A 26,751-nucleotide genomic window follows, 5' to 3' on the forward strand; every position below is an offset into this window, starting at 1 on the left:
AAACAAATTCCCTCAATGGCTGTATACAAAAACATGTGTGTCTCATTCTGTAACTAAATCCATTACCTCTCTATAATGGATAGTATGTTTCTTCACTGGTCCTTTGGAATCATTATATTGATTGTATTTCTTAGAGCTTCCAAAGTTGTTCACTATGTGTTGGTATTTTGTAATTTCTCATCTTTTTAAAGATTTTATTAATGCTTTTTTGTTTCCATACACATTCATTTCTAGATTTCCCCAGAATTGAGCCTTCGTCATTCCACTGAAAAACAGTTAAGCAAAAAACAACCTACACAGGGTGTCTGACAACGTATCCTTTTTTTCAAACATTTAAAAAGATATTATTTTTAATATTCATTTTTTTTAGAATTTTTGAGTTCCAAATTCTCTCCCTTCTTTTGGCTGCTGAGAAGGTAAACAATATGATATCACTTATACAAATGAAAGCATGCAAAATATTTCTATGTTAGCCATGTTTCGAAAAAAGTAAGAAAAATAAAGTGCCTTTTCCCCATTAATAAATGGTGATCAGGAGGGTGGAGCCAAGATGGTGGCTGGAAAGCAGGGACTAGCGTGAGCTCCCCGCCAAGTCCCTCCAAAACCCTATAAAAAATGGCTCTGAACCAATTCCAGAACTGCAGAACCCACAAAATAGCAGAGGGAAGCAGGGCTCCAGCCCAGGACAGCCTGGATGGTTGCTGGATGAGGACTATCGTGCACGGAGCTGGGAGCAGAGCAGAGCCCAGCGTGGGCTGCACAGACCAACCAGACCAGGAGCTGGGTGGAGCGGGCCCTAGCGCCCTGAATCAGTGAGCTGTGGCAGTTGCCAGATTTTTCAACCCACAAACACAAAAGACAACAGAGAAGAACTGCAGAACCCACAAAATAGTGGAGGGAAGCAGGGCTCTAGCCCAGGACAGCCTGGATGGTCTCTGGGTAAGGTCTACCTTACATGAAGCTGGGAGTGGAGAGGAGCGGAGCAGAGCCCAGCCTGGGCGGCGGCAGGACCAACCAGACCAGGAGCCGGGTGGAGTGGGCCCTAGTGCCCTGAATCAATGAGCTGTGGCAGTTACCAGACTTCTCAACCCACAAACACCAAAGACAACAGAGAAGGTTAGTGGGAAAAGCTGCAGGGCAGAGAGTGGAAAGAGTTTGTGGTTCAGCCACCGCCTGGGGGGCAGCGGAGGTGGGGCAGCTAAAGGAACTACAGCTGCAGTTGCTTCTGGCCCCAGGCCCACCTGGTGGGAGGAGTTAAGTGGCAGATCAGAGAAGGAGTCAGAGCCTGCATAAGATCTGAGTCCAATCAGGGTTGGTGGTTCTTGGGGAAGGAGGAGTGCTGGTGTGGCAGAGATGGCTGTAATAGCTCTGAAAACAACAGTGCATTCCCTCAAGCTTGGAACAAAGTACTCTTTACTCTACAAGCAGTCATACTCCGCTGAAAAACTCAAGGGTCAAGTAAGTTGCCTGGGAAATTGGCCAGGCAGTGAAAATGCACCCAGATTCAGTCTCAGACTTTGGAATCTTTCTTTGGTGACAAAGAAGACCAAAACATACAGCCAGAAGAAGTCAACAAAGTCAAAGAGCCAATGTCAAAAGCCTCCAAGAAAAACATGAACTGGTCTCAGGCCATGGAAGAGCTCAAAAAGGATTTGGAAAAGCAAGTTAGAGAAGTAGAGGAAAAATTGGGAAGAGAAATGAGAAGGATGTGAGAAAACCATGGAAAAAGAAGTCAATGACTTGCTAAAGGAGACCCAAAAAAATACCGAAGAAAACAACACCTTAAAAATTTGAGTTCAAATGGCAAAAGAGCTCCAAAAAGCCAATGAGGAGAAGAATGCCTTGAAAGGCAGAATTAGCCAAATGGAAAAGGAGGTCCAAAAGACCACTGAAGAAAATACTACTTTAAAAATTAGATTGGAGCAAATGGAAGCTAGTGACTTTATGAGAAATCAAGATATTATAAAACAGAACCAAAGGAATGAAAAAGTGGAAGACAATGTGAAATTGTCTTCATTGTCTTCATTGGAAAAACCACTGACCTGGAAAATAGATCCAGGAGAGGTAATTTAAAAATTATTGGACTCCCTGAAAGCCATGATCAAAAAAAGAGCCTACATATCATCTTCCAAGAAATTATCAAGGAGAACTGCCCTGATATTCTAGAAGCAAAGGGTAAAATAGAAACTGAAAGAATCCACAGATCGCCTCCTCAAATAGATCCCAAAAAGAAAACTCCTAGGAATATTGTTGCCAAATTTCAGAGCTCCCAGATCAAGGAGAAAATACTGCAAGCAGCCAGAAAGAAACAATTTGAGTATTGTGGAAACCCAATCAGAATAATCCAAGATCTAGCAGCTTCTACATTAAGAGATCGAAGGGCTTGGAATACGATATTCCGGAGGTCAATGGAGCTAGGATTAAAACCAAGAATCACCTACCCAGGAAAACTGAGTATCATGCTCCAAGACAAAATATGGATTTTCAATAAAATAGAGGACTTTCAAGCTTTCTCAGTGAAAAGACCAGAACTGAATAGAAAATTTGACTTTCAAACACAAGAATCAAGAGAAGCATGAAAAGGTAATCAAGAAAAAGAACAAGAAAAAGAAATTGCAAGGGACTTACCAAAGTTAAACTGTTTTATTTACATTCCTACATGGAAAGATGATGTGTATGATTCATGAGACCTCAGTATTAGGGTAGCTGAAGGGAGTATACATATATATATATATATATATATGTATGTATGTACGTATGTATATAGGTATGTGTATATTTATGTGTGTGTATATATATATATATATATATATATATATATATATATATATATAGACAGAGGGCACAGGGAGAGTTGACTAGTTGAATATGAAGGGATGATATCTAAAAAAAATTAAATTAAGGGATGAGAGAGGAATATATTGAGAGAGGGAGAAAGGGAGAGATAGAATGGGGTAAATTATCTCACATAAAAGTGGCAAGAAAAGCAGTTCTGTAGGAAGGGAAGAGAAGGCAGGTGAGGGGGAATGAGTGAATCTTGCTCTCATCAGATTTGACCTGAGGAGGGAATACCATACACACTCAATGGGGTATCTTACCCCACAGGAAAGAAGGAGGAAGAAGATAAAAAAAAGGGGAGGGATGATAGAAGGGAGGGCAGATGGGGGTGGAAGTAATCAAAAACAAACACTTTTGAAAAGGGACAGGGTCAAGGGAGAAAAGTCAATAAAGGGGGATAGGTTAGGAAGGAGCAAAATATAGTTAGTCTTTCACAACATGAGTATTGTGGAAGGGTTTTACATAATGATACGCATGTGGCCTATGTTGAATTGCTTGACTTCTTAGGGAGGGTGGGCGGGAAGAGAAGAGGAGAGAAAATCTGGAACTCAAAGTTTTTAAAAACAGATGTTCAAAAACAAAAAAAAAGTTTTTGCATGTAACTGGGAAATAAGATACACAGGCAATGGGTTGTAGAAATTTATATTGAAAGGAAGGGAAAAGGGGATGGGAGGGGAGTGGGGTGAAAGAAGGGAGGGCTGACTAGGGAACGGGGCAACCAGAATATATGCCATCTTGGAGGGGGGGAGGGTAGAAATGGGGAGAAAACTCGTAATTCAAACTCTTGTGAAAATCAATGCTGAAAACTAAATATATTAAATAAAATAAATTTTAAAAAAAATGGTGATTAGGAGTTTAACTTGAACCTTAAAGTTATTACTTCCTCTGGACTACTAATATTAAGGGAACAGATAGCTATAATTCCAGCGGAGCATCCCCTCTCTCTAAAGAAAGCAGACTGGCCAAGCCTCTGGCTTTGACCTCCTGCTTCCTCTCCTGTCAGGAATGAAAGTCTCCTTTGGAGAAGGGTTGGAGGAGGCAATGTCTATTCTTACCTTCCTGCAGGTCTCACACAACACCCCTTGTTCTGCCCGTTAATGATCAGCTAGGGACTTCTGGCTATGATGGCTCACTAAACAGACAGGCTGCCCAGAGCTCCCACTCCTATTCCAGCAAAACCCTGAAATTTGCCCCCGACTGAATACTGTTCATGAAATCCGGTGAGAAACTATAGTGACTTTTTTCATCCCAGAACGACACAAAAAGTCAAGTGGAAGTCAAAGGGCAACAAGAAAGGGGCCCCCAGCAAAGGCAGACAAATAAGCCAGCAAAAGCCCAGAAGGACCAGATGAGCCAGACACTGTGTAGACTGAAGGGCTCTGTGTCCAAAGGCAGGAGACTGGAGAGCTCTCCCCATAAAGCACCAGAGAGGTTGGAAACTGGATCATGGAAGCCCTAGGGAGTGCCAGCGATCAGTGTGGGACAGCAACATTTAAACCAGGACAACCTAGGTGCCCAGGTGATCTAAGATCCCTGGTAGTCTGTCCAGAGTAGACCCTGAAGATCCAGTGCTCTGACCCTCAAAAATATAGGGAGAACTAACCCTGGGAGGTAAAGGTCAGTACAGGAACCCAGATGATTCAGGGTCAGGCCAAGCAGGGCTGACCACCACACCCAAAATGCAACAGGAGGCAGACCCTGATCCTGGCACAAAGTACCAGTTCAGGAACTAAAGTTGTGTAGAGGGCACTGACTACTATAAAAAATTAGTGTAGACCTAGGAATGACCGAAAATCCAGCCTAGGAGAACACAGTAGCTTTGTTACAACTACAAGCAGAGACTCAAAAGAAAAAAAATGAATTTTCCATCAGGACTACATTAATATCTACAAGAAATGAAACAAGAACTAAAAATGTTAAATAAAACAGAGCACCCTGGGGTGGGGGAATTGGCTTTGTTCTGAGATCTTGAAGAGAAGAAACTGAGGGAAGAGTACAAGGAGGAAAAGACAAATGTAGAAAGGAGGAAGAAGGGAATAGATCTCACAATTTCTCATAATTGAGGTGGGTCAGAAGAAGAGTATATAAACATCTCCATGTTTAGATAGGGGTGGAGTGGACATCAGATGACTCACACTGTTACCTGACCCAGACAAAGGAAGATTAAGCGCACATGTGGAGTTTGGTGTGAAAAATATATCAAACTTGACTAGAAGATGAAGAAGAAAGTTAGTAGGGGGATATTACCAGGGAAGGAATAGCCCCAAACAAAACAAACTTCCTGATCCTGAAGGGTTGGGTTAAAAGAGGGGAGAGGGACAAAGGAAAAGAACTAGAATTGAAGGGGGTGCCTTAGATAGCCTCTTGGACAATTGAAGAATGGCTGAACAAATTGTGATATGTGAATGTAATTGAATATTATTACACTATAAGAAATGAGGAGAGATGATTTCAGAGAATCCTGGGTAGCAGGAACTGATATAGAATGAAGTAAGCAGAACCAGGAGAACAATTTATACAAAGACAATGGCATTTTAAAGAAAATCAGCCTCTAAAGACTTACGAACTCCCTGCAATGACCTGCCATGTCTGATTTCTCACCAGGGAGGAGAGGTTTGGGAGAGAGCAAGAAGTGGGGTTAGCAACAGGGACACTAAAAAAGAGGGCTATTCAAACTTTTTTTTAAAGGCACAGAAGAGAATAGATTTTACAGGGGTGGGGAGCCCGTGGCCTCGGGCCACATGTGGCCCTCTAGGTCCTCAAGTGCAGCCCTTTGACTGAATCCAAACTTCCCAGAACAAATCCCCTTAATAAAAGGAGTTGTTCTGAAAACTTAGACTCAGTCAAAAGGCCACAGGTTCCCCACCCCGGAATAGAAGGAAGCACAGACAAGCAAGGCAGTTTGAAAGTAAAGTGTGGAATTTCATTTTTTTTAAGTGGCATGAAGTAAAGATTTGTGGTTTCATATAACAATCATCTTTTTATGTTGTTATGTATATGGAAATGCTCTTTTTTGGTATTTAAGTCCAAAACTAAAAAAGAAAAAAAGATTTAACTAACTCTTAGCAAAGGCATTACTCAAATGTTATAGCCAGAAGAGTAGATACAAAACATTTCACCAATAATTTTTTTGAGGGGGGAGAGGGAAGGGAATTGGGGTTAAGTGACTTGCCCAAGGTAACACAGCTAGTAGGTGTGTCAAGTGTCTGAGGTCAGATTTGAACTCAAGCCCCCCTGACTCCAGGGCCAGTGCTGAGTCACCTAGCTGCTCCATTTTACCAATAATCTTGAGGCACACTCTCCCAGAAATACACACAGGGGTCATGGGAAGAGTGGGCTCAGACTAAAAACGTGACTGTAGTGAGTCAGAAACGTGGCAAAGACACCTCACAACTCATGGTACCCTAGGCCTTGGAAGTCCTTTCTTAAATCTTAGACTCCTTTGGGTTCCCTGGTCTGCATTTCTTTATAACCTGAATCGCAAGGGGGTGAGGGAGTGTCACACCCTTGAAGCTGCTCCCTCCCTCAGGAGACTGTCATTCTGTATCCTGGTCTCTTTGGGGCGTGTGCCTTTCCTCCCAACCGGATATGTTGTCTCTTACTGGTCCAGTGGCTCTGCTTTAAAGTTCTATGGCCAAAGTGGAGGGTGGAGAAGAGAGAGAAATTTATTCCTTCCCCTTACCGGGGTCTCTCTATACAAGATAGTTTTGACTACTTTGGATTCCTCCGGGAGTAGCTACTTAAAACCCCCAGAGGCAGGGCTAATTTTTTCTCAGCCAATGGAGTTGTTTCCTTTTTGACTCAATCACAGGTATTCCCACCTCATAAAGGATCGGAGTAAAGATCGGTCTTTTACTGTTAGTTTAACACCTCCTAAGTACCTTGTGATTATATTCTTAGCCTCCTGTGACTACATTAAATGTGTTGGGGGGAGGGGGAGGGGATGGAATGGGATGCTGGGCCTGTGATTTCACTGCAGAAAACTCAGGTTAAGCAATGAAAAAAAGCACTAACTCAGAAGTGGCTTCTGGGGTCTCTTCCTGCACTAGGTCCACGATGCTCTGTGTGACCTTGGTCAAGTCCCTTCCCCTCCATGGACCTCAGTTTCCTCCCCTGTAAGATGAGGGCGTTGGTCTAGATGGCCTCTGAGGTCCCCGCCAGTTTGGAGGTAGGATCCTCTGTGTTACCCTGGGCAGATCCCTTCCTCTTCCTGGGTCTCAGTTTCCCTCTCAGTAAAATGAGGGTGTTGGACTAGCTGGCCAACTCTACCCGCCGGCTGAGCGGGCAGAGAAGCCACAACTCTCTGGCTGGGACACCCGCTGCCCCGCCTTCCTTGCCGTCGCTGGGCCTTATGGGAAGCATAGTCAAACACTCCCATAGTCTCGAGCCCGAGCACGGGACGCAGACTACAGCTCCCAGGAGGCCGTGCGGCAGGGCGGGACCATTGGCCCCGGTGGGCGGGAGCTGGCAGTGACTCTGTCGACGTGGGAGAGCAGGGCGGGGTGCGAGCAGGTGTGGAGATCCTGAGCCCGAGGGAGCGGGAGCCCGAGGGACCCGGAGTCGAGCTGAGGGCGCCCGGGCGGGGACGGGAGGGGAGGGCTGTGGGCCGGGCTCAGGGCGGCCAGCTCCGCCGAGGAGGGGGCGGCCGGGGGGAGCCGACCCGGACGGTCCACGATGTGGCTCAAGCCGGAGGAGGTGCTGCTGAAGAATGCGCTCAAGCTGTGGCTCCTCGAACGGGCCAACGACTACTTCGTGCTGCAGCGGCGCCGGGGCCACGGGGAGGAAGGCGGCGGCAGCGGGGGGCTCACAGGTGAGCTGCTCCGGCCCCCCACCCCCACCCCCCGACAGTCCGGCCGGCCGTCGGACTGCGCCGGGGAGGCAGGTCCCTGCGCGCCCTCCCGCGCACCGCTCGCGGGCTCGCTCGCTCCCGGGTCTGCACGCACACCCTCGCATCCCATCCACCCCCACCCGCCTTGGCCGCCCTCCTCCATCTTCTCGTTGGGAGAGCCGGTGCCTCCTCCTTTGGGGGTGGGAGGGCATAGGGTTTTCACCCTGGGGATACCAACCTCCTTCCATCCTTGGTTGGAGATCTTTTTTTTTTTTTGGAGGGGGGAGGGGAGGGCTTCAAACCTGAGATGGAATTCTTCGGTAAGTCCACCTTGGCCACCTTCTCATCTGTAAAGGTAGGAGATTAGCCTAGATGAGGTCGGAAGTGCCTTCGACCTCAAAAACTCTCAAAAAGATCTAAGTCATCAATGAGACAGTTGGGCTAGGTAGCTTCTGAGGCCCCTTCCTGCTCTAGAGTGTGACCTTGGGCAAGTCATTAGCCCTCAGACGGCTTCAGTTTTCTCTATCCGTTCGATGGCCCCTGAAGTCCTTTCCAGCTCTTGATCGAGGATTCCACGTGTGATCTTGGGCAAGTCTCTTCCCCATTCTGGGCCTCAGTTTCCTCCTCTGTAAAATGAGGGGTTTGAACTAGATGGCCTCTGATTCCCCTTCCTGCTCTCAAGCTAGGATCAGATGTATGACCTTGGACCAGTCCCTTCCCTTGTCCTCTTTTCCTCCTTACAAAATGAGAGGGTTGACCTCTGAGGTCCACTCCAGTTCTAGATCTCTAATCATACGTGTGACTTTGGGTAATATAACTTCCACTGGTCAAAATTTCCTCATTTGTTAAAAAGGGGACATTGGATTACATGTCCTCTGAGATCCTTTTGAGTTTTACAAGGATCCTATGATTTCTGGAAGCTTTCCTTTGAGTCTTTTAATATTTCATGAGTGTGGTACTCAACCTGGCCGTCCTTTGGCGCTTGCTTTTGCTACTGACCAGCCCAGTATTTCCTTGATGAGATCTTTTGTACCACTTCTCCCAAGGCATTCTGGGTTATATACTTCATTCCAGTCACAACCGCCATGCCCATCAGATGACACTGATGCCATATAACATCGCTGGAACGGTGCTAGTAATAAAGATGATGGGGTTTTGCATCGGGGCGCAGTGTGATATCGTTGAGAGCGTTGCAAGACTCCCCAAATACCATCTGGCCCTCTTTTCTTGTCCATTTCACTTCTGGGGCTACTTCCAGAAAAGCCTCTGCAAGTGGGCACAGCACGGGTAGGTTCTAGCTAGCTGGAAAATCTCCCAAAACAGACTCAGTAGTACTGAACTGCATCTGCTACCAGAGAACCAACCTTGCTAAGTACACAAAGGCTCATCACCAACAAGTTGGATGCTCACTAATGAATTCTCTTGGTTCTGGCAACCCATGCGATGGTTTTCTTCCTGAAAAAAATCAATGTAACTCCTATTTTTGTAAATCAAATCACTTGAAATATAACCCCTTCATAGATTAGTTTGGAGTTTTATTTTACATAACTTAAAAATAGTGTGCATATTCACTAAAATTATGCAGATATCTACACTTTGCAGTGCATAATAAATGGAAGCCACCATACTATGAGGAATACAGAGGGCCATGTTCTTCTAAGTACTTTTGTTCAGGGGAGTTAAAAAGAAAGCTACAAATCATAAAACCTTACTTAGTTTAGATGGTGTTGGGCATACATGTTTGTGATTCCTAAAAATTGTTTTATTCTTTTATGGTGCCCATAGATTAGGTAATAATAAGATGACAGATTAGCACTGGAAGGGACCTTGGACATCATGTAATCCAAACCTCTCATTTTACAGTTGAAACCCAGAGGTTAAGTGACTTGCCCAGAGTTGGCCAAGCTAGAAGTAGCAAAGGTGAGATCGCATAAATACATTAAAAAGAATTCACTGTTTACAAAATGATTCTTCATCTTCTCCAGAGTTCCACAGATACTTATTAAATGTCTTCTATGTGCAAGATACTGGCCTGAGAAGCATGTGGAAAACAAGGGGATGATGGGAGACAGCATTGGGTAATGGGAAAAGGCCTGGATTTGGAGTCAGAGGACTTGGGTTCAGATACTTGTGTGGGACCTTGACCAAGTCAACTCTTTCTCTCTGGGCCTCAGTTTCCTCCTCTGTAAAATGAGGAGGGGTGGGCTAGCGGGCTTCTGAGGTCCCTTCCAGCTCTAGATGTAGGAGTCTACATGTGACCTTGGGTAAGTCACTTCTTCCCCTTTCTGGGCCTCAGTTTCCTCTTCTGTAACATTAAGGTGTTGAGCTATGTGGTCTCTGAGGTCTCTTCCAGATTGTACCCCTTCATTTCACAGAAGTGGAAACTGGGGCTGGGGGTGGTGGTGAAATTTATTTGGTCAAAGTCACACATAAGTATTAAGGTGCAGAGCCAAAACTTGAACCCAGGTCCCCTGACTCCAGACACTCCACCTCCTCAGGCCTCAATTTCCTCTGTGGTGTCTGAGGTTCCATCTAACTCTTAAGATCTTCTAAGGCCCCAAATCCTGGTATCCTCCCATAAATCCAGCATAGTGCTTCCAAGACATTGGAAGCTTTTCTCTCAGTCTTTTAATAAGGTTAAAAACCACATGGTCCCTGCTGTCAGCCCAGAAGCTCCATATTTCTCCTTGCCTTTTATTGCTTTCCAAATCTCTCGAGTAAGACAACAAAAGCATTGATCTGAGAAAAATGTACCAAGATTTCCGCTGTACGAGTCGGATTGATATGCTCAGTGTGAGTGGGTCATTGTGGAAATGACCTTTATTCTCCTGACCCGATTTTTCATCCATAGTGGTTCATATTAACGATTGAGACAGTCAGTCAACAAGCATTTATTAAGCACCTATGTGCCTGGCATCGTGTTGGGGATTCAGAGAAAGACAAGAGACAATTCTTGTCCTCTGGAAGCTCACAGTCTAATGGGGGCGACAACAGGCAAACAATCATGTGCAAACAAGCTATAGACTGGAGAAATTGCAGATGATCCTCAGAGAGAAGGCACTAGAATTGAGAGAGATCAGAATAGCCGCACAGCCTTGCTGCTGTTTCTAAACAGGTTGGGAATACAAAGGGATAATAGAAGCCAGGGGCCCAGCTCTGAAAGGTCTTCTCATCTTTGGAGAGTTGGCTGCCAGCTGGTGGGTTTTGTTGGTTTGTTTGTTTGCTGGCCTGGAGCAACTCATTAAACCTTACTGAGGTAAAAAGGGGCTGCCATCTGCATGGATGGATAGACTCAGCCAGGAGACATTTCTTCTCCTTAAAGTACTAATTAAGAATATCAGACCAGGGGCAGCTACGTGGATATAGCACTGGCCCCGGAGTCAGGAGATGATGAGTTCAAATCTGACCTCAAGCACTTACTACCTGTGTGACCCTGGGCAAGTCACTTAACCTCAATTGCCCCCTTCCCCCAGTTACTATTATCATAAAAGGGGCAGCTAGGTGGCATAGTGAATAGAGCACTGGCCCTGGAGTCAGGAGGATCTGAGTTCAATCAAATCCAGCCTCAGACACTTGACTTGTAGTAGCTGTGAGATGATGAGTTCAAATATGACCTCAAGCACTTACTAGCTGTGTGACCTTGAGCAAGTCACTTAACTCCAATTGCTTTGCCTTCTCCCCATCAACCAAAAAAAAAAAGAATATCAGACCAACACGTAATACCAAGAGGCCCAGTGGAGTCTGATGGTTACAGTTTGAGAAGTTAGAAGTTAAACTTTTGAGATCCTTCCCCAATGTGGAACTTTTCCCAAGATTATTTTTTGTAAATGGTCCATCATTCTTAGGATATTGTGGAAATAGTTTGAACCATTTGGGTTGTTGTGGACCTTTATTTTGCCTTTTACTGATGCTCAGGATGCTTTTAACATTGTGGAATGTGTCCTAGAGGATTTTGCCACCGTTTTTGTTTATTTGTTTGGTTTTCCGTACAGCCCTGTTCCCACCTCCCCCTTTCTCACAAAGGACGGTGAAACAAGTTCAGCCTACACAGATCCAGGGACTATAGTTCAGCTGTGCCCTGCAGCCACACCCCTCTCTCCTACCAAGTGGAGGGACACCTGTTGAATCATCTCTTCCCTTCTCCCATATGGAGGTAGCAGCTAGGTGGTGCTGCAATGGGCCTAGAGTCAGGAAGCCTCTTCCTTCGTGAGTTCAAATTTGGCCTTAGGCACTTCCTAGCTGTGTGACCCTGGGCAAGTCACTTAACCCCATTTATCTCAGTTTCCTCACCTGTAAAATGAGCCGGAGAAGGCCATGGCAACCCACTCCAGTATCTTTGCTAAGAAAACCCCAAATGGGGTCACAGAGAGTTGAACGTGACTGAAAAACAAGTGAACATCTTGGAGTCTGGCTGCCTTTTGGTATTGTTTTAATTTACCTTGCCGTTGTGGATGTTGTTTGTGGGATCACAGGATTTTTTTAGATTTAGAGCTAAAAGGACCCTCAGAGGCCATCCAGTCCAATCTCTCATTTTCCAGAGAAGGAAACTGAGGCCTGGGGAGAGGAAGGGACTTGCCCAAGGTCACATACAGGATTCTAGATCTAGAGTTGGAAGGGACCTCAGAGGCCATAGAGTCTAACCTCCCTTATTTTGCAGATGGGGAAACTGAGGCACATGGAGGGGAAGGCACTTGTCTGAGGTCACATACAGGATTCTACATCTAGAGCTAGAAGGGCCCTCAGAGGCCATAGAGTCTAACCTCCCTTATTTTACAGATGGGGAAATTGAGGCACATTGGAGGGGAAGGGATTTGCCCGAGGTCACACACAGGATTCTAGATCTAGAGTTGGAAGGGACTTCAGAGGCCATCTAGTCCAAACCCTTCCCTTTACAGAGGAGGAAACTGAGGTGCATGCAGGGAAGAAGTGCTATACATAAAGGGTACTTACTCTGGAGTCAGAGGATCTGGATCCAAATCCTACCTCTGACACTTTTATTGTCTGTGTGACCTTGGGTAAGTCACTTCTCCCTGGACCTCAGTTTCCTTCTCTGGAAAATGAGGAGAGTGGAGTGGGGAATGAACTAGGAGGAGTCCGGAATCTCTTCCAGATCTGTATCCAGGATCCGCTAAGTGACTAGCCCCAAATCATAGAGTAGAAATTTAAACCTAAATCTTCTAACTCCCAATCCAGCCCACTATTTTCCTTATTGTTTTTAGGTTAAAGATTTTTGAAACGTTAGAAGTGATTTTCCTTGATTTGGTGGAGTAATTAGTACTTAGAAATTTTGCAGTTATTTGCTTTTAGCCTTTGCTCCTTTTGGCTGATCAGGATAATTCTTCTCTCTCACCTAAATATAGCACCTTCATAGATTGATTGGTTTAGAGTCTAATTTTACATAATTTAAAGATATTATGCATGTTCCCTCAAATTATGCAAATGGCTACAATTTGCAATGCACGGCAGATGGAGGCTACCACACATGGGGAATGAATAGGACTGTTTTCTCCTGAAAACTTTTGTTCATGGGAATTAAAGGGAAACCTGCCAGTCATGACAACTTCGTTTGGGTAGTTTATTGAGCATATATCTTTATGGCTTCTCAGAATTGTTTTATTCTTTTGAAATGTCCATAGCTGATAATATCATAGATTCTCATACTTCACATTAGTAGATTTTGAGTCATGCAAAGCAGAACTAAAAATAATAAAGTTTAATTAAAATGAACTTGGACTTAGAAAATGGGAATTTGAATCTAGGTTCTGCCATGTACTATAATGGAGAAGTCCCTGCCCCCTGTGAGCCTCAGTGTCCCCATTTGTATATCGACAGAAACGTTATCTTGATGGGCTAATTCTTATCTGATTTTCCATGTCAGATTATGTTGAGTAATTTTGGGCTGGCCTTGGAGGCCAGAAGTCCTGGGTTCAAGTTTTTCCTTCTTGACCTGTGGTCCCTCAACATTTTTCCAACACAGTAAGCGCGTTAGTTTAGCAAACTCCAGTGGAGGAGATTTTCCTTATCCATCCTAACCTGGTCAGCTTAGGGACACTGAGAGATAATGACTTTGCCCAGGGTCGCACAGCCAAAGAGGATCAGAGGTACTACTTGAACCCAGATTTTCCTGACGCTGAGACCTGCTTTTTATCCACCATGCTGAGCTGCCTCTTGATTGATGGCCACAGAAATAGATGCACCTGCCTCTGGTTCCTTTCCTTCTCTTCTTTTTCCCCACCTCCTCTCTCTCTTTTATTTTACGTTTTTACATTTCTCTCCAGAAAGTCAGGGTTTTGGTCTTCCTTGATTGATTCTATCCCAATCATCTCAGCAGCTGTTCCAAACCCTTTTTCCCTCTAGCTCCCAATACAATTCCGCCCCCACCCTCTCGGCCTCCTAGCAGATGTCTTCACCTCCTACTTTAATGAGGAAATCCAAGCCATCTGCAGGGTATTCTTCACACCTCAGAAATTGCACTATTTGATCACCTGACCTTCCTCCATCCTTTCCACCTCTATTCCAGTCTCCGAGGGAGAGGAGGAAGAGAAAGAGAGAACAGGCCCTTTCTTAACTCAGGCTCACCTCTCTGGGCCTTTGACAGTACCCCTGCTCTTTTCTCCCAAAGTTTGCCCTATTGGATCACTCTCTCTCTCTTGAATCCCTACCTGTCTTTTGACATGCTCAGGTCCACCCCCTCTCTAATAAATCTTTACTTGACCCTGCCATCCCTGCTCTCCTTTTTCTCCTCACTGAATTGAAAAGTACAGTCTCTGTTCAACTACTTACTTCTCAATGCTAACCCCCTTCCCAACTTGAGCGAGGACAAATCAGAAGTGCTCAATCTGATGGCCTTTTCTCAGGCCTTTCTTTTTCTTTCTCTTTGTAGGATCCTTGCCTCCACTAGTCACGTTAGCCACCTCTTACCTACCTGCTGGTCCATCTTGTCGATACAAGGCATCAGAATGGAGGAGATCCTCAAACAAACCCTGTGTCAGTTGATTCTGTGTGGCCTTAGGTTTAAGAAGCTTAGCTTCTCCCCATGCTTCCCAGATTCTTTTTTCCCAGCTGCAAGCTCTCGGCATTCCTACCTCTTCTCCAAAGAAAACTGCCAATAGTTAGAATTCTTCCTATTGCAATCATCCCTTTTCTTAAAATCTGTAGAGACACGCATATGTCATGGCAGATATTTATTCTTAGATATTGTTCCCTCCAACAAACCAAACCATTGAAACGCCTGCGCAAATGAGCAAGTATTTCCTTTCCAATATAGAATTCTCTGTTATCCTCCTCACTTTGAAGGCAGTTATCCAAGGGTGAGGCCACTGAAAGGCTGTCCTTACATAAAGTCCAAAGATTGCTCCCTCTCACTGAAAACAACAACAAAAAACCACAGAGAGGCGTGGAATGGAGGCATACATTTTTCTTTTCCTGTTCATAAATCAGTAATGATGCTTCCTGTCTTGTGTGTGTCTTTGTATGTATGTGTATATATAGAGAGAGATATACACATACGTGTATGTATATATACATACACGTATGTGTATATATATATATTTTGGTTAAGAATAGATCCTTTTCTATTTTCCCCCATCCTGTTGAGCATTTATTATAGGAGCCAACACCGCACATTGAGTGATAGAATCCTGAGGTACAGTGCCAAAGAATTTCTTATACGTTTCACTGCTTGTATATGCCTTACTATTTATATGATTTTAGTTAGGAATCTAGATGTATTAGAATAAGAAAACATGATAGTTATATCTATATAAAGATAGGAGAGGGGCAGCTAGGTGCACAGTGAGTAGAGCACTGGAGTCAGGAGGACCTGAGTTCAAATCCAGCCTCAGACACTTGACATACTTTCTAGCTGTGTGACCTTGAGCAAGTCACTTAACCCCAATTGCCCTGCCTTCCCCCTTCCAAAAAAGAAAAGATAGGAGTTAGAGTGTTGTGTATGAGAATAGCAAGAAGACCAGTTTTCCTGGATTATAAAGCGCATGAAGGGGAAGGAATGTACAGTGAGGCTGGGAAGGGAGGTTGAAGCCAGGTTACAAAGGATTTAAAGTAACACACGGAAGAGTTTGTATTGGATTCTAGAGGTAATAGGGAGCCCCTGGAGTTTCTCGAGCACATGAGTGACGTGATCAGAACTGTTCTTTAGGAATGTTACTTTGGGAGCTATGTGGAAGATGAATGGGACAGCTGAGAGATCAACTAAGTGGCTATTGCAGTCGTCTAGGTGGTCTAAATCAAACTGACGGGGGAAGAACTGAGAAGTATCAGTCCATGTGACGAAGTGAGATCCTTTTCTGTATGGAAAGAAGGACCCAAATCCCCACCCTAGGCCTGCTGTTTCTTTTGGGTGCCTGTGTCCTCACTGTTGGCAGTTACACCAGTGGGTTCAGTAACAGACCCAAAGCCAGAAATGTTGTAGGCTTGGTGGAGCATACCTGAATGAGAAGTGCCCAGGCCCCAATTGTTTGCCTTGTTCTTCATCTGCTGTGACTCCAAGAGTCAGCCATCTGTGTCTCCAGGTTCCATTCCAATAAATTTGGCTTCAGATGTAAGTCCCAGGGTTCTTTTTATCTTTCTGGTGTGTCCACCGACTTAACATGAAATCATTACTTTAGAAAGTATTTACTACCAACTGATGGGGAAAAACAATTATGTTTCCCCTTCCCGCCTCATCCCCAGCTCTGCTTTGGCATCACTTTTTGGTCTAGCTCTAGCCTAAGAATTGATTTTTTCCTCTCATTTTCTCAAGATGATAGTTTTATAATGACATATTATATTATGTATTATATAATATATATTATAATGATATATTATTTCAATGTAGAAAACAGTTCTCGCGTTTTCTTACATGTCCTAATCTTCAGAAACATAGTGGTGTCCATGAAAACATAATTTATTTGGTTAAGAATTTATTTGTTCTTATATATTATTTTCTTTTTTTCTCGAGGCGATCAGGGTTAAGTGACTTGACCAGGGTCACACAGCTAGTAAGTGTCTCAGGCTAGATTTAAACTCAGATCCTCTTGACTCCAGGGTCAGTGCTCTATCCACTGTGCCACCTAGATGCCCCTGTCCTTATATATTTTCCACGTGAGAACCTAATCTATCATTTCTGACATCAGTTAGTTCTCTAGAAAAATACTAAATTCCCAAGTGGACCATGCTTTTAGTTAGGTAAGGAAATGAGTGCCTATAAGGATCCTATTTTCATATAAATATCCTTTTAAAAATGCAAAGAGAAGAAAAACAAATTAAAGCAGAATTACTTTTTGTTAGAATACTTTCCAGAGTTTTCACTGTGGAGCTAATAGCTTTCAAAATGCTAGCTCTGACTTTTGTAAAACAAATTCACTGCCCAGTTTGTGTTGTTAACAAGGGCTTTTGTTGTTGTTTAGTTGTTGTATTTGTGAGCCCATTTGGGGTTTTCTTGGTAGAGCTACTGGAGTGGTTTGCCATTTCCTTCTTGAGCTCATGTTTCAGATGAGGAAACTAAGGCAAATAGGGTGAAGTGACTTGCTCAGGGTCACACAGCTAGTAAGTGTCTGGAGTTCACATTTGAACTCTGGTTTTCCTGACTCCAGGTCCGGCACTCTATTCACTGCAGCGCCACTTAGCGGCCCCTGGTAACAAGGCAGCCTGATGTTATGGATAGAGATTTATGCATCTTGAAGGTCAGGAAGACATGGGTTCTGATTCTTACTCTGATATCTACTACCTGTGTGACTATGAGCAAGGTACTTAACCTCTAAATGTCCTAGGCAATGCCAAGACTGTAAATTCTTAAACTTATGCACACAGTGGTAGATCCTCATACAGCTGACATAATAAGACTGGACTAATAAAAACAGCAATAAATATAATTCAAATATAGCTGATCATAATTTATGTACAGGCCCAATTTAATATACTACTTTCCCTAATTTTCATTTTTCTCTAACATTTTCAGAGGCAGTCACATTAATGAACAGTATTGGCATTTTCTTTCCTTGTTACTTTCCTTCTTCTACTAAAGATCCAGGGCTGTAAGGGACCTCAGAGGACCTTTAATCCAACACCTTCCTTTTACAGAGGAAGAAATTGAGGCCCAGGGAGGAGAAGGGACTTGCTCAAGGGCACAGAGTAAGTGGAAGAACCAAGATTTGAACTTGGGTCCTCTGATTCCAAATCGATCTTTTCACTGTCTCCTTTAATAGAATGGTCCCTAGGTTCTTGATGTCTGTGCCAGTGGACATGCCTTTGCCATGTCCTACCATGCTAGAAAGACTTCGGGGGCAGCTGAGGGGCTCTGCACTGAACAGAATACAGGCCCTGGAGTCAGGAGGACCTGAGTTCAAATTCGGCCTCAGACACTTGACACACTTACTAGCTGTGTGTCCTTGGGCAAGTCACTTAACCCCAATTGCCTTGCCTTCCCCCCCTTCAGCTCCTGGTTTGAGCTAAGGCTAGAGAGACTCATCAGCCCCGGGCTGGCTGTTGGCTAACAAGCATTTATTAAGCACCTAACACCTGCCAGGCACTGGTGCTGGGGCGATAACAGGTGACAAGGTCACGGCAACTTCTACGGGCTGGCTACTTAGGTGGCAGTCAGTATCAGTGTCACCTACCCTGATGATGTGAGTGGGGAGAAAGGGACGTAGGCAAGAGATGCAATGAAGCTACATAGAGAAGGAAATAAGCCTCACAGATTTAGATATCTAGGAAGGTACCTTCAAGGCCAACTGGTTCAACTCCCTCATTTTACAGTTGAGGAAACTGAGGCCCAGAGAGATTAAGTGACTTGCCTGGGGTCCCACAGATAGTAAGTGGAGGAGACGGGACTCAAATCCAGGTCCTCTGGCCCCAAATCTGGTACCATGATGCCTCTAACACATACTCTAAGATATTAGGTAACTAATAAGTATGGCCCTAATGCCTCGGGCCATACAACAAAGGTTTATTCTTTGAGGAAATTCACTGGATCAACTGTGTGTAATGCTTAAATAAGAAGAAGTCCATTGGCATGGTGGAAAGAGCATTAACTCTGGAGCCAGAAGAGCCAGGTTCAAATCCTGCCACTTACTACCCATGTGGCCTTTAACAAGGCACCTCCCAGGGCCACAGGTTCCCCAAGTGTAAAATCGTGGCATTGGATTGATGGTCTCTGAGGTCCCTTCTAGCTCTAGACCTGAGATCCTTTGTGTGACCTGGGGCAAGTCACTTCCCCTCCTGGGGCCTTAGTTTCCTCATCTGTAAAATGAGGGAATTGGACTGGGTACTAGCTTCTGAGGATCCTTCCACTTTCAACTTTATGATCTCATGAAAATGAGTGCTGTGACTACTGAAAACCACCTGGTTAGACAGAGATGGAGGATGATAGAATTTAGAGTGGGAAAAAACTTTAGAAACCACCTAGTACAACCTCCCTGCCATCAGGTTCTTTCCTGTACCACTTTGGGCACCAGCAGACAGCTTGTGTGGGAAATGGAGATCTGCGATTTAGGAGGTGCCCTATTCAATTGGTAAGCTTTGTCGATTTCACCACCCCCTTCTCGCCACTCATGTGGCTACCACGCTAGCTCAGGCCCTCATCGCCTCTCCCCTGGGCTAGAATTCCTTCTTTCACCAAGCCTTTGATGGGTTTTGGTTGCCATCGGGACCTGCATCTTTTACTGTAGTGTCATTATTTACTTCTAGTTTTATTGTACTATGAGCCTTATATATAGAATACAGTTATCCCTTCCACGTTGTGGGGGTCAGGGGTGACACAATCTGGAAAATCTGCATACAGTTTTTTGGCCCTCCCTATGTGCTAGAGAAGAAGTCTTCTAGCTTTGCGGATTTCCTTCTCTTTTTTCTTGATATCATACAACACTATATATATATACACACACACACACACACGTATATATGTATATGTATATGTATGTATATGTACACACATGTATAATATATGTGTATATATGTATGTATATGTGTGTATGCATGTATATGTGTGTATATATACATATACACATATATACACATACATATATATTTTATGCATTTCTGAGTTTCTAAACTTTTTCTGTGTTGTGTGCAGTTTATGCAAAACTCCAAAAAAATTCACATTTAATTTCTTATGCTGATCTATGACCTATTGAAACTGCAATGGGGAAAGTCAAGATATGGAAGGAATAACTGTATATACAATTTTTCCTTTCCTAAAGCACAAAATCATGAAATTTCAGTGTTGGAAGGGCAAGGTTCCACATAGTAGAACAAGAATCCCCTCTTCCATTTATGTATTGTCTTCCCCCATTAGAATGTAAGTTCTTTGAAGGCAAGGGCTGTCATTTTTTTCCTACTTGTATTTGTATGTCCAGCACCTACCACAGTGCCTGGCACATAGGAAGTACATGCTGAAAACAAGCCTATTGACTGACTGATTCTATAGCATACTGTACAAATAGTTACTCAGTCTTTGCTTTAAGACTTTCAGTGAGGAGGAATCTACTTGCAAGGCAGCCCTCTCTGCTTTGGGTGGTTCTGATTGTTAGGTTTGCCCCTTGGTGGCTGGACGGAATGTGTCTCCAGTGGACGGAGGACTAGATTTGGAGCCAGGGGAGTTTGAAGCCTTCTCTGATACCTCCCTGTGTGTCCTGGGCCAAATTGCTTCACTTAAGCCTCAGGCCTTGTCCTTCACTTTCCCCCAAGTCCTTTCTTTCCTCACTTTTGCCTAAAGTCCTTTCCAGTTCTGAAGCTGGTTGTGGGGCCAGTCCTTCTTCCACATGACTTCCCTTCAAATATTTGATGAAAGCTGCCATGTCCTCTTGAATCTTCTTTTTTCTAGGCCAAACATTTCCAGTTTCTCTAGTCAGTCCTCATAAGGCTCCCCAGCTTTACTGTAACCTTTTTGAGATGTGGCACTCAGAGCTGAAGCCCAAACTCCACTTGTGGCCTGACTAGGGTAGAGGACAGCAGTACCATCTTATTCTTGGGTACTCTCTAATACCTTTGGGATCTCAGATCTGATTTGCATATTCCCTCCAGGAATATATGGGGAAAGGAAGGTGTAATGGCAAGCAAAGTGGGACTTTTTGCTGTTTTTTCTTTTGGAGTGCTTCTCAGCACTAAGGCAGTCAAGTGCCTTTGATTGAGTCTTGCCTTTGTTTCAATCAAGAGTCTTTGATTGAATCAAGAGTCCTTGATTAGAAACAGTATATATATACTCAGAGGGTAGCATTTTGCTTTGGGGCTCACTCATTGGAAGAGTGTTCGTGTGATTTGGCCAGACGAGACTCTGGGTAGCCATTAAGGAGCCCCCCTGCTTTGAAAACCCAGATATTGGTGTTTCTCTCTCTCTTTGGTAACTATGTATGTATTGTTATGGTTGGACAGTTAGAAACCTGTCTGTTGATTTGTGTTATTTTCTCTGTTTGTAATTTGTATTTTCTCTGAAGTTCAGGGTGCTAATTTTTTCCCCTGAACTAGGTGAATGATATATGTATGTTTAATTAAAGTAAGATTGTTAACCCCTTAAAGTTGCTTTCCTTTAGAAAAGCAGATCAAAGAACCTGTGCTAGCAGCCCTCCTGTGTGCTGCTATTATTGGCCTTACATCTCCACAGTAGCTGCAAGTAACATTGTTGTTACAGAAGGGAATAAGCATTTATGTGGTTCCTATTATGTACCCTGCACTGTGCTAAGCACTTTATAAATATTAGCTCATTTGATTCTCACTATAACTCTGGAGGATGAGTACTATTATGATCCCCATTTTACAAGTGAGGAAACTGAGGCAGACAGCATTTAAGTGACCTGCCCAAGGTCACACAGCTAGTAAGTGTCTGAGGCTGGATTTGAACTCAGACATCTTCAACCTGGCTGCCTCAGTGTGATGTACATCACAACCCCTCCATGCCTGTTCATCCCAGGTGCTTCTTCCCTATGATCTTCCATAAGTTCATTACAAGGGCCCCTCCACTGTGTTAGAGGCCTTCCTTCATTTCTTTTGGTACCACAAAGATCCCAGTGGGGCACTCAGATTGTCATCCCATGTGACCAGCCTATCTTATTTTTTTCAGCATATGTTTGCCCAATGACATCACTTAGTTCTCTTCTTTGAAGTTCTTCATTTGTTATGTCCTACTTGTATCCACTATCTGCCCCTGTATTGCCCTCTGTGTGACTCATTTACAGTTTTTTTTCTTTTTTGAATTAAATTTTATTTTCAGTTCCAAATTCTCTCCTCCTACTCATTAAGAAGGTAAGAAATTTTTAATTCTTCAGACCGTTGTGTTCCATGTCTTGTAGCCATACAACAAAAGTGGTAGACTATTGGTATTAAAAAGATAGACCCTTGTTTCTGGGAGAAGTTTGAGGTCATTAAAGGAGCTTTGCAATTTCCCAAAGGCAATCCAGCCCACTCTCTTCTCTCTGTTTTAATTCTGGGCCCAACTTGTTCATTTGGACTTTCACTCCTATATGGACGCTCACACTGATGGACTATAAGCTTTCCATCCAATTGCATGTCTTAATTTGGGCAATAGATATTTTGTATCCACTTAGTCTTTCCTGTGTGGATGGTCAGGCCAAACTCCGTTGAGTGATTATGGATCATATGGATCATTTCCAGGAGACTCTTCAATGTTCTGGGGATCAGTGTGACCCACATGATGCCATCTGCAAATAGTAGCATCTGGAAGGCCTCACTAGCCACAGAGGAAAACTCTTTCAACTTAGACTCTGTGCTAGATTTCCTTTATTACAGTGGTGAATATCTTTAGCAAGCATGCATCTGGCTATTTTACATATTACCTATTTGTTATCATAGGATCATTGAACAAGATTATTGATATTATGTCTTTCAAGGGATCTCAGATTATTTTGATGTAGGGATGGGAAAGCCTTTGTTAGAAGAGAGCCTTCTAAGGGCAGCTTCTTTGTCTATCAATTTAAATAATCAATAAACAAATATAGTAGGACCTTATATTCTCTACATCAGGAATGGGCCAAACCCACCTTCCTGTTTCTGTATGGCCCATGAGCTAAGAATAGTTTTTACTCTTAAAAGTAAAGTTTTCTTTTATTTAAAAATATCATAACCATTCTTAGCTTCAGGGCTGATGCCTCTCCTCCATCTTTTAGCCGGTTGCTTAATGGTAAAGGTATCTCCTGTGGAGTATTGTTTGTGAAAGCCTGCTGTTTGTTGTCCCTCATCCAGGATGCCCTCAATACGTGTATAGATGATTCTCATAGAAGTTTTATAAAGATAGGAGAGTAGGCACATGGCCTGGTAGTTGCTAATGTTCTCTCAGTTGCCTTTTTTGTAATTTAAAAAGTCTGAGATTTTTCCCACACCTTTGTTATCTTCCCTTCCTTCAGGGACCTTGTAAATTGATCCTTCAATGCCCATACAATTATGTTGCCTCCATCACAGATCTCCTCTGTACACCCTTGGTCTCCGCTGTGTTTCCTATTTTCATTCCCTTTAGTACCATTTGTATCTATGGACATTGGCACATATGGAGGCTGTGGTGTTACAGTCTAAATGTGATGGCCGCTGTTTTTTTTCTTTTTTAAAAAAAATTATTTATTTATTTATTTTTAGTTTTCAACATTTACTTCCATAAGATTTTGAGTTTTGAATTTTCTCTCCCACCCTCTCCTCCCCCCTCCCCAAGACAGTGTGCAATCTGATATAGGCTCTTTTTATACATTAATATTAAAAATATTTTCATGTTAATCATGATGTAAAGAAGAGTGAGAGGAACCAAGAGAAAGAAGAAACAAAACAAAACAACAAAAGAAAAGGAGAGCAAATATAGTATGCTTCCATCTGCATTCAGACTCCATAATTCTTTCTCTGGATGTGGATAACATTTTCCATTGTGAGTCTTTTGAAGTTGTCTTAGATCCTTGCATTGCTGAGAAGAGCTAAGTCTATCAAAGTGAGTCATCGCACACTGTGGCTGTTACTATGTACAGTGTTCTCCTGGTTCTGCTCACTTCACTCAGCATCAGTTCATCTAAGTCTTTCCAGGTTTTTCTGAAGTCCGCCTGTTCATCATTTCTTATAGCACAATAGTATTCCATCATGTTCACATACCACAATTTGTTCAGCCATTCCCCAATTGACGGGCATCCCCTCAATTTCCAATTCTTTGAATGGCCACTGTTCTTGAAGGTGAAAAATAGTCTGTAATGAAAAGCTTTGCAAATAGTTTCCATTTTTCTAGTTTGTTGTCGTCCTTTCATTTTCATCCTTAAATGGTCTTGGGATGACTTTGCTTAGTTGGGGCTCTTGCCAAGCTTTCTTTAATGTGGTTTGCCCTCTACTGCTTTTTTATGAGCTTGACGAGGCTATACTGCACTTAATCTTTCATCATCCTTCTTTGTGAAATTTTACAGACAAGTTTATATTCTGAATTGGTATTGCCTTCGGCTTCCATCTCTTGTCTTGGCAAGTAAGCCAAGTGTTTTCTGACTAAGGTGCTTCTTAGACTCTTTTGGGCACTTTGTCAGAGCAATTATTTATATTGGTTAAACTTCCATGTAAAATTAAAAATGGTGGCTGTTATTTCTACTGTCCGTTGCCTAGTTTTCATTACCAATAGTTTGTTTAAATATGTCAGGATTGAGTTGTTTCAGTTGCGTGGCGTGTCTTTTTTTCATTGCTGTTCTTTGTGCTGTATACTAATTCTGATCTTTGTTCTAATAAGTTTGTTGTCTAGCTGTAGAAGGGTTGATTCATGAATGATGCCATATCAATAACAGTCTTTGCTGGTATGTTAAAATGCAGACAGTTCTATTGTAACACAATACTTGATCTGTGTTCCCCCAAACCACTGTACTATGCAAAAATCCCACAGTAAAAACCATGAAGCTCAATGGGAAAATGGGTTTAGTTGTGCCCGATGTCCATAGGTACAAAGTGATACTAAAGAGAACAAAAGATAGGAAAAGCAGTCAGATTGGACTGAGCATGCACATAGGAGATCTGTGCTGGGGCAACATAATTATATAGGACACAGTGCTCAAAAATTTTGTCAGTGACACATTAAAAAAAGATAGGAACTTAATAAGAGTAGTAGCACAGCTTTATATATGCTAAATGTTTAAGAAGAAATGCATAAATACTACAGTAAATAGTGGCCACATCCATGGCCTTGGGTTGCTGTTCAGCCCTGTTCCCATGGGGCATCTTGCAAAGTCTCAGGCAAATTGGGCAACCTACAACTCTGGGCCTCATTGGGTAGAGGGGAGGCCATGCTGAAAGGGGGGGGCATAGATCATGGCTTCTTAAACTTTATCTATTCATGACCCCTTTTCACCCAAGAAATGTTTACACAACCCTGAGTATATAGGTATATAAATTAGGTGTACAAATCAAGCATTTACTGATAATAAATCATAAAGAAATATATTTTAAAACACTTCTTTGGTATAAATATATATGCATATATATAAAATTTTGCCATTTATTAAAGACAAAAGCAAATTTGCATACTAATCAGGTGGATGTGCTTGTTTATTTTTACATAAAGATTAAATCTTGGCAGAATATTTGATACTGCAGGACTGCATCATCAGTGTTTTTCAGAGGTGATCGATATTTTGATTTTATAATTGTCAGTGCTGAGAATGCCACTTTGCATAAATATGTAGTACAGAATGACAGAAGTATGTTTAGGGCCAATTCAGAAATTGTTAGAAATTCTGTCTTAATCCCAAGCCAAACTTCATTTAATGATTTTTTAGGAAACTCAGATTTTAAACCTGTGTTGCTTGATAACTTGGCAAATTCTTCTTGAATTTTTAATGGCAGATAACTGACGTTTTTGATTTGAGTATTTGCGTATTGTTACAAACCCAACTTGGTCTTTTAGAATAAAAATTTGAAGGGAAGTATTTCTGAACCTCTGTAGGAACTTCAGATGACCAGTTATAACTCTTACAGTTAAAACTTTGGGAAGGTTATTTTCATTTATAAAATCATCTGTAGCTGTAAACATTTCTAAAGAACCATTTTCTAACCTGCTCTTCCATATGTTAACTTTTAAAGTAAAACTTTCAATTTTATCTTTTAACATAAATGTTACAATTTTTTCCTTGAAGCAACATGTTTAAATCATTAAATTTTTCAAAAATATCTGACAACACAGTCTTGAAAGCCATGTCATTATGAAAAAAATTAACAAAATCGAATTTCTGCTTAGTCAAAAATATAACAACTTCATCTTTCAGTTTCAATAATCTGTTTAAACTTTGCCCTCTTGAGAGCCACCTCACCTCTGCATGTAGTAATAAGTTTTTGTAATCGGATTCACATCTATTCAAAGGTTTGAAAACAAAGGACTATTAAGGGCACAGCTTTTAATGAAGTTAATTATTTTGATAGCATCATGAAGCACATCTAACTCTGGTGATATTTTTTTTTTGCTACAAGTACTTTCAGATGGATCATGCAGTGAGGCAAAGTGATATGTTCGTTGCCACCAGCTTTAACTTTTGCTACAAATCCAACATTCTCACCCATCATTGCTCCAGCACTGTCTGTCTAGACTCTAACCCACTTTTTCCACCGTAAACCTTCATTTGTGAAAAATTCATTGACTTTAAGATATATATCTTCTTCTCTTGTGTGCCCTTCCAAAGGGCAACAAAATAATAATTCCTCATGTATGCTTCCTTCATAAACATATCTTACATAAAGTAACAACTGTGCCATGTTAGAAATTTCAGCTATTTCATCTAACTGAATTGCACACTTTGGGTTGTCCTGGTAATAAGCTGCTGGAATTAGTCATTACTAATTTCAGAAATTCTTTTGGAAACAGTATCATTTGATAAAGGAATTTTACAAATTTCATCCCCATACTTGTTCCCATGGACTTTTTCTGACATTTTAATAGCAGCAGGTAACACAAGATCTATCTTGTAGGGCTTTTTAGTTTTTGCAGTTAAATAATAAGTTTCATAAGATGCAAGTAAATACTTTTCATTGACAGTTACAAATTTCTCAAAACATTGTTTTTCTTTATTTGAAGATTTTAAAAGTCGTTCAAAAGATTCCTTTGGTTTATTGCAATATGCTGCATGCTTGGTATTAAGATG

General features: G+C 42.5%; 1 protein-coding gene across 1 annotated transcript in view; it reads left to right on the forward strand.

The window, feature by feature from the left end:
* Positions 1-7,505: 7,505 nt before the first annotated feature.
* TBC1D8B (TBC1 domain family member 8B) overlaps positions 7,506-26,751 on the forward strand; it is a gene marked incomplete in the record, with an annotated part of 97,864 nt that continues 78,618 nt past the window's right edge. Inside the window, 1 exon segment of the mRNA XM_036740448.1 lies at positions 7,506-7,648. Within this exon segment, the coding sequence (XP_036596343.1) occupies positions 7,513-7,648 (136 nt within the window).

Source organism: Trichosurus vulpecula, assembly GCF_011100635.1.
Source record: "Trichosurus vulpecula isolate mTriVul1 chromosome X unlocalized genomic scaffold, mTriVul1.pri SUPER_X_unloc_1, whole genome shotgun sequence".
Lineage (NCBI taxonomy): Eukaryota > Metazoa > Chordata > Mammalia > Diprotodontia > Phalangeridae > Trichosurus > Trichosurus vulpecula.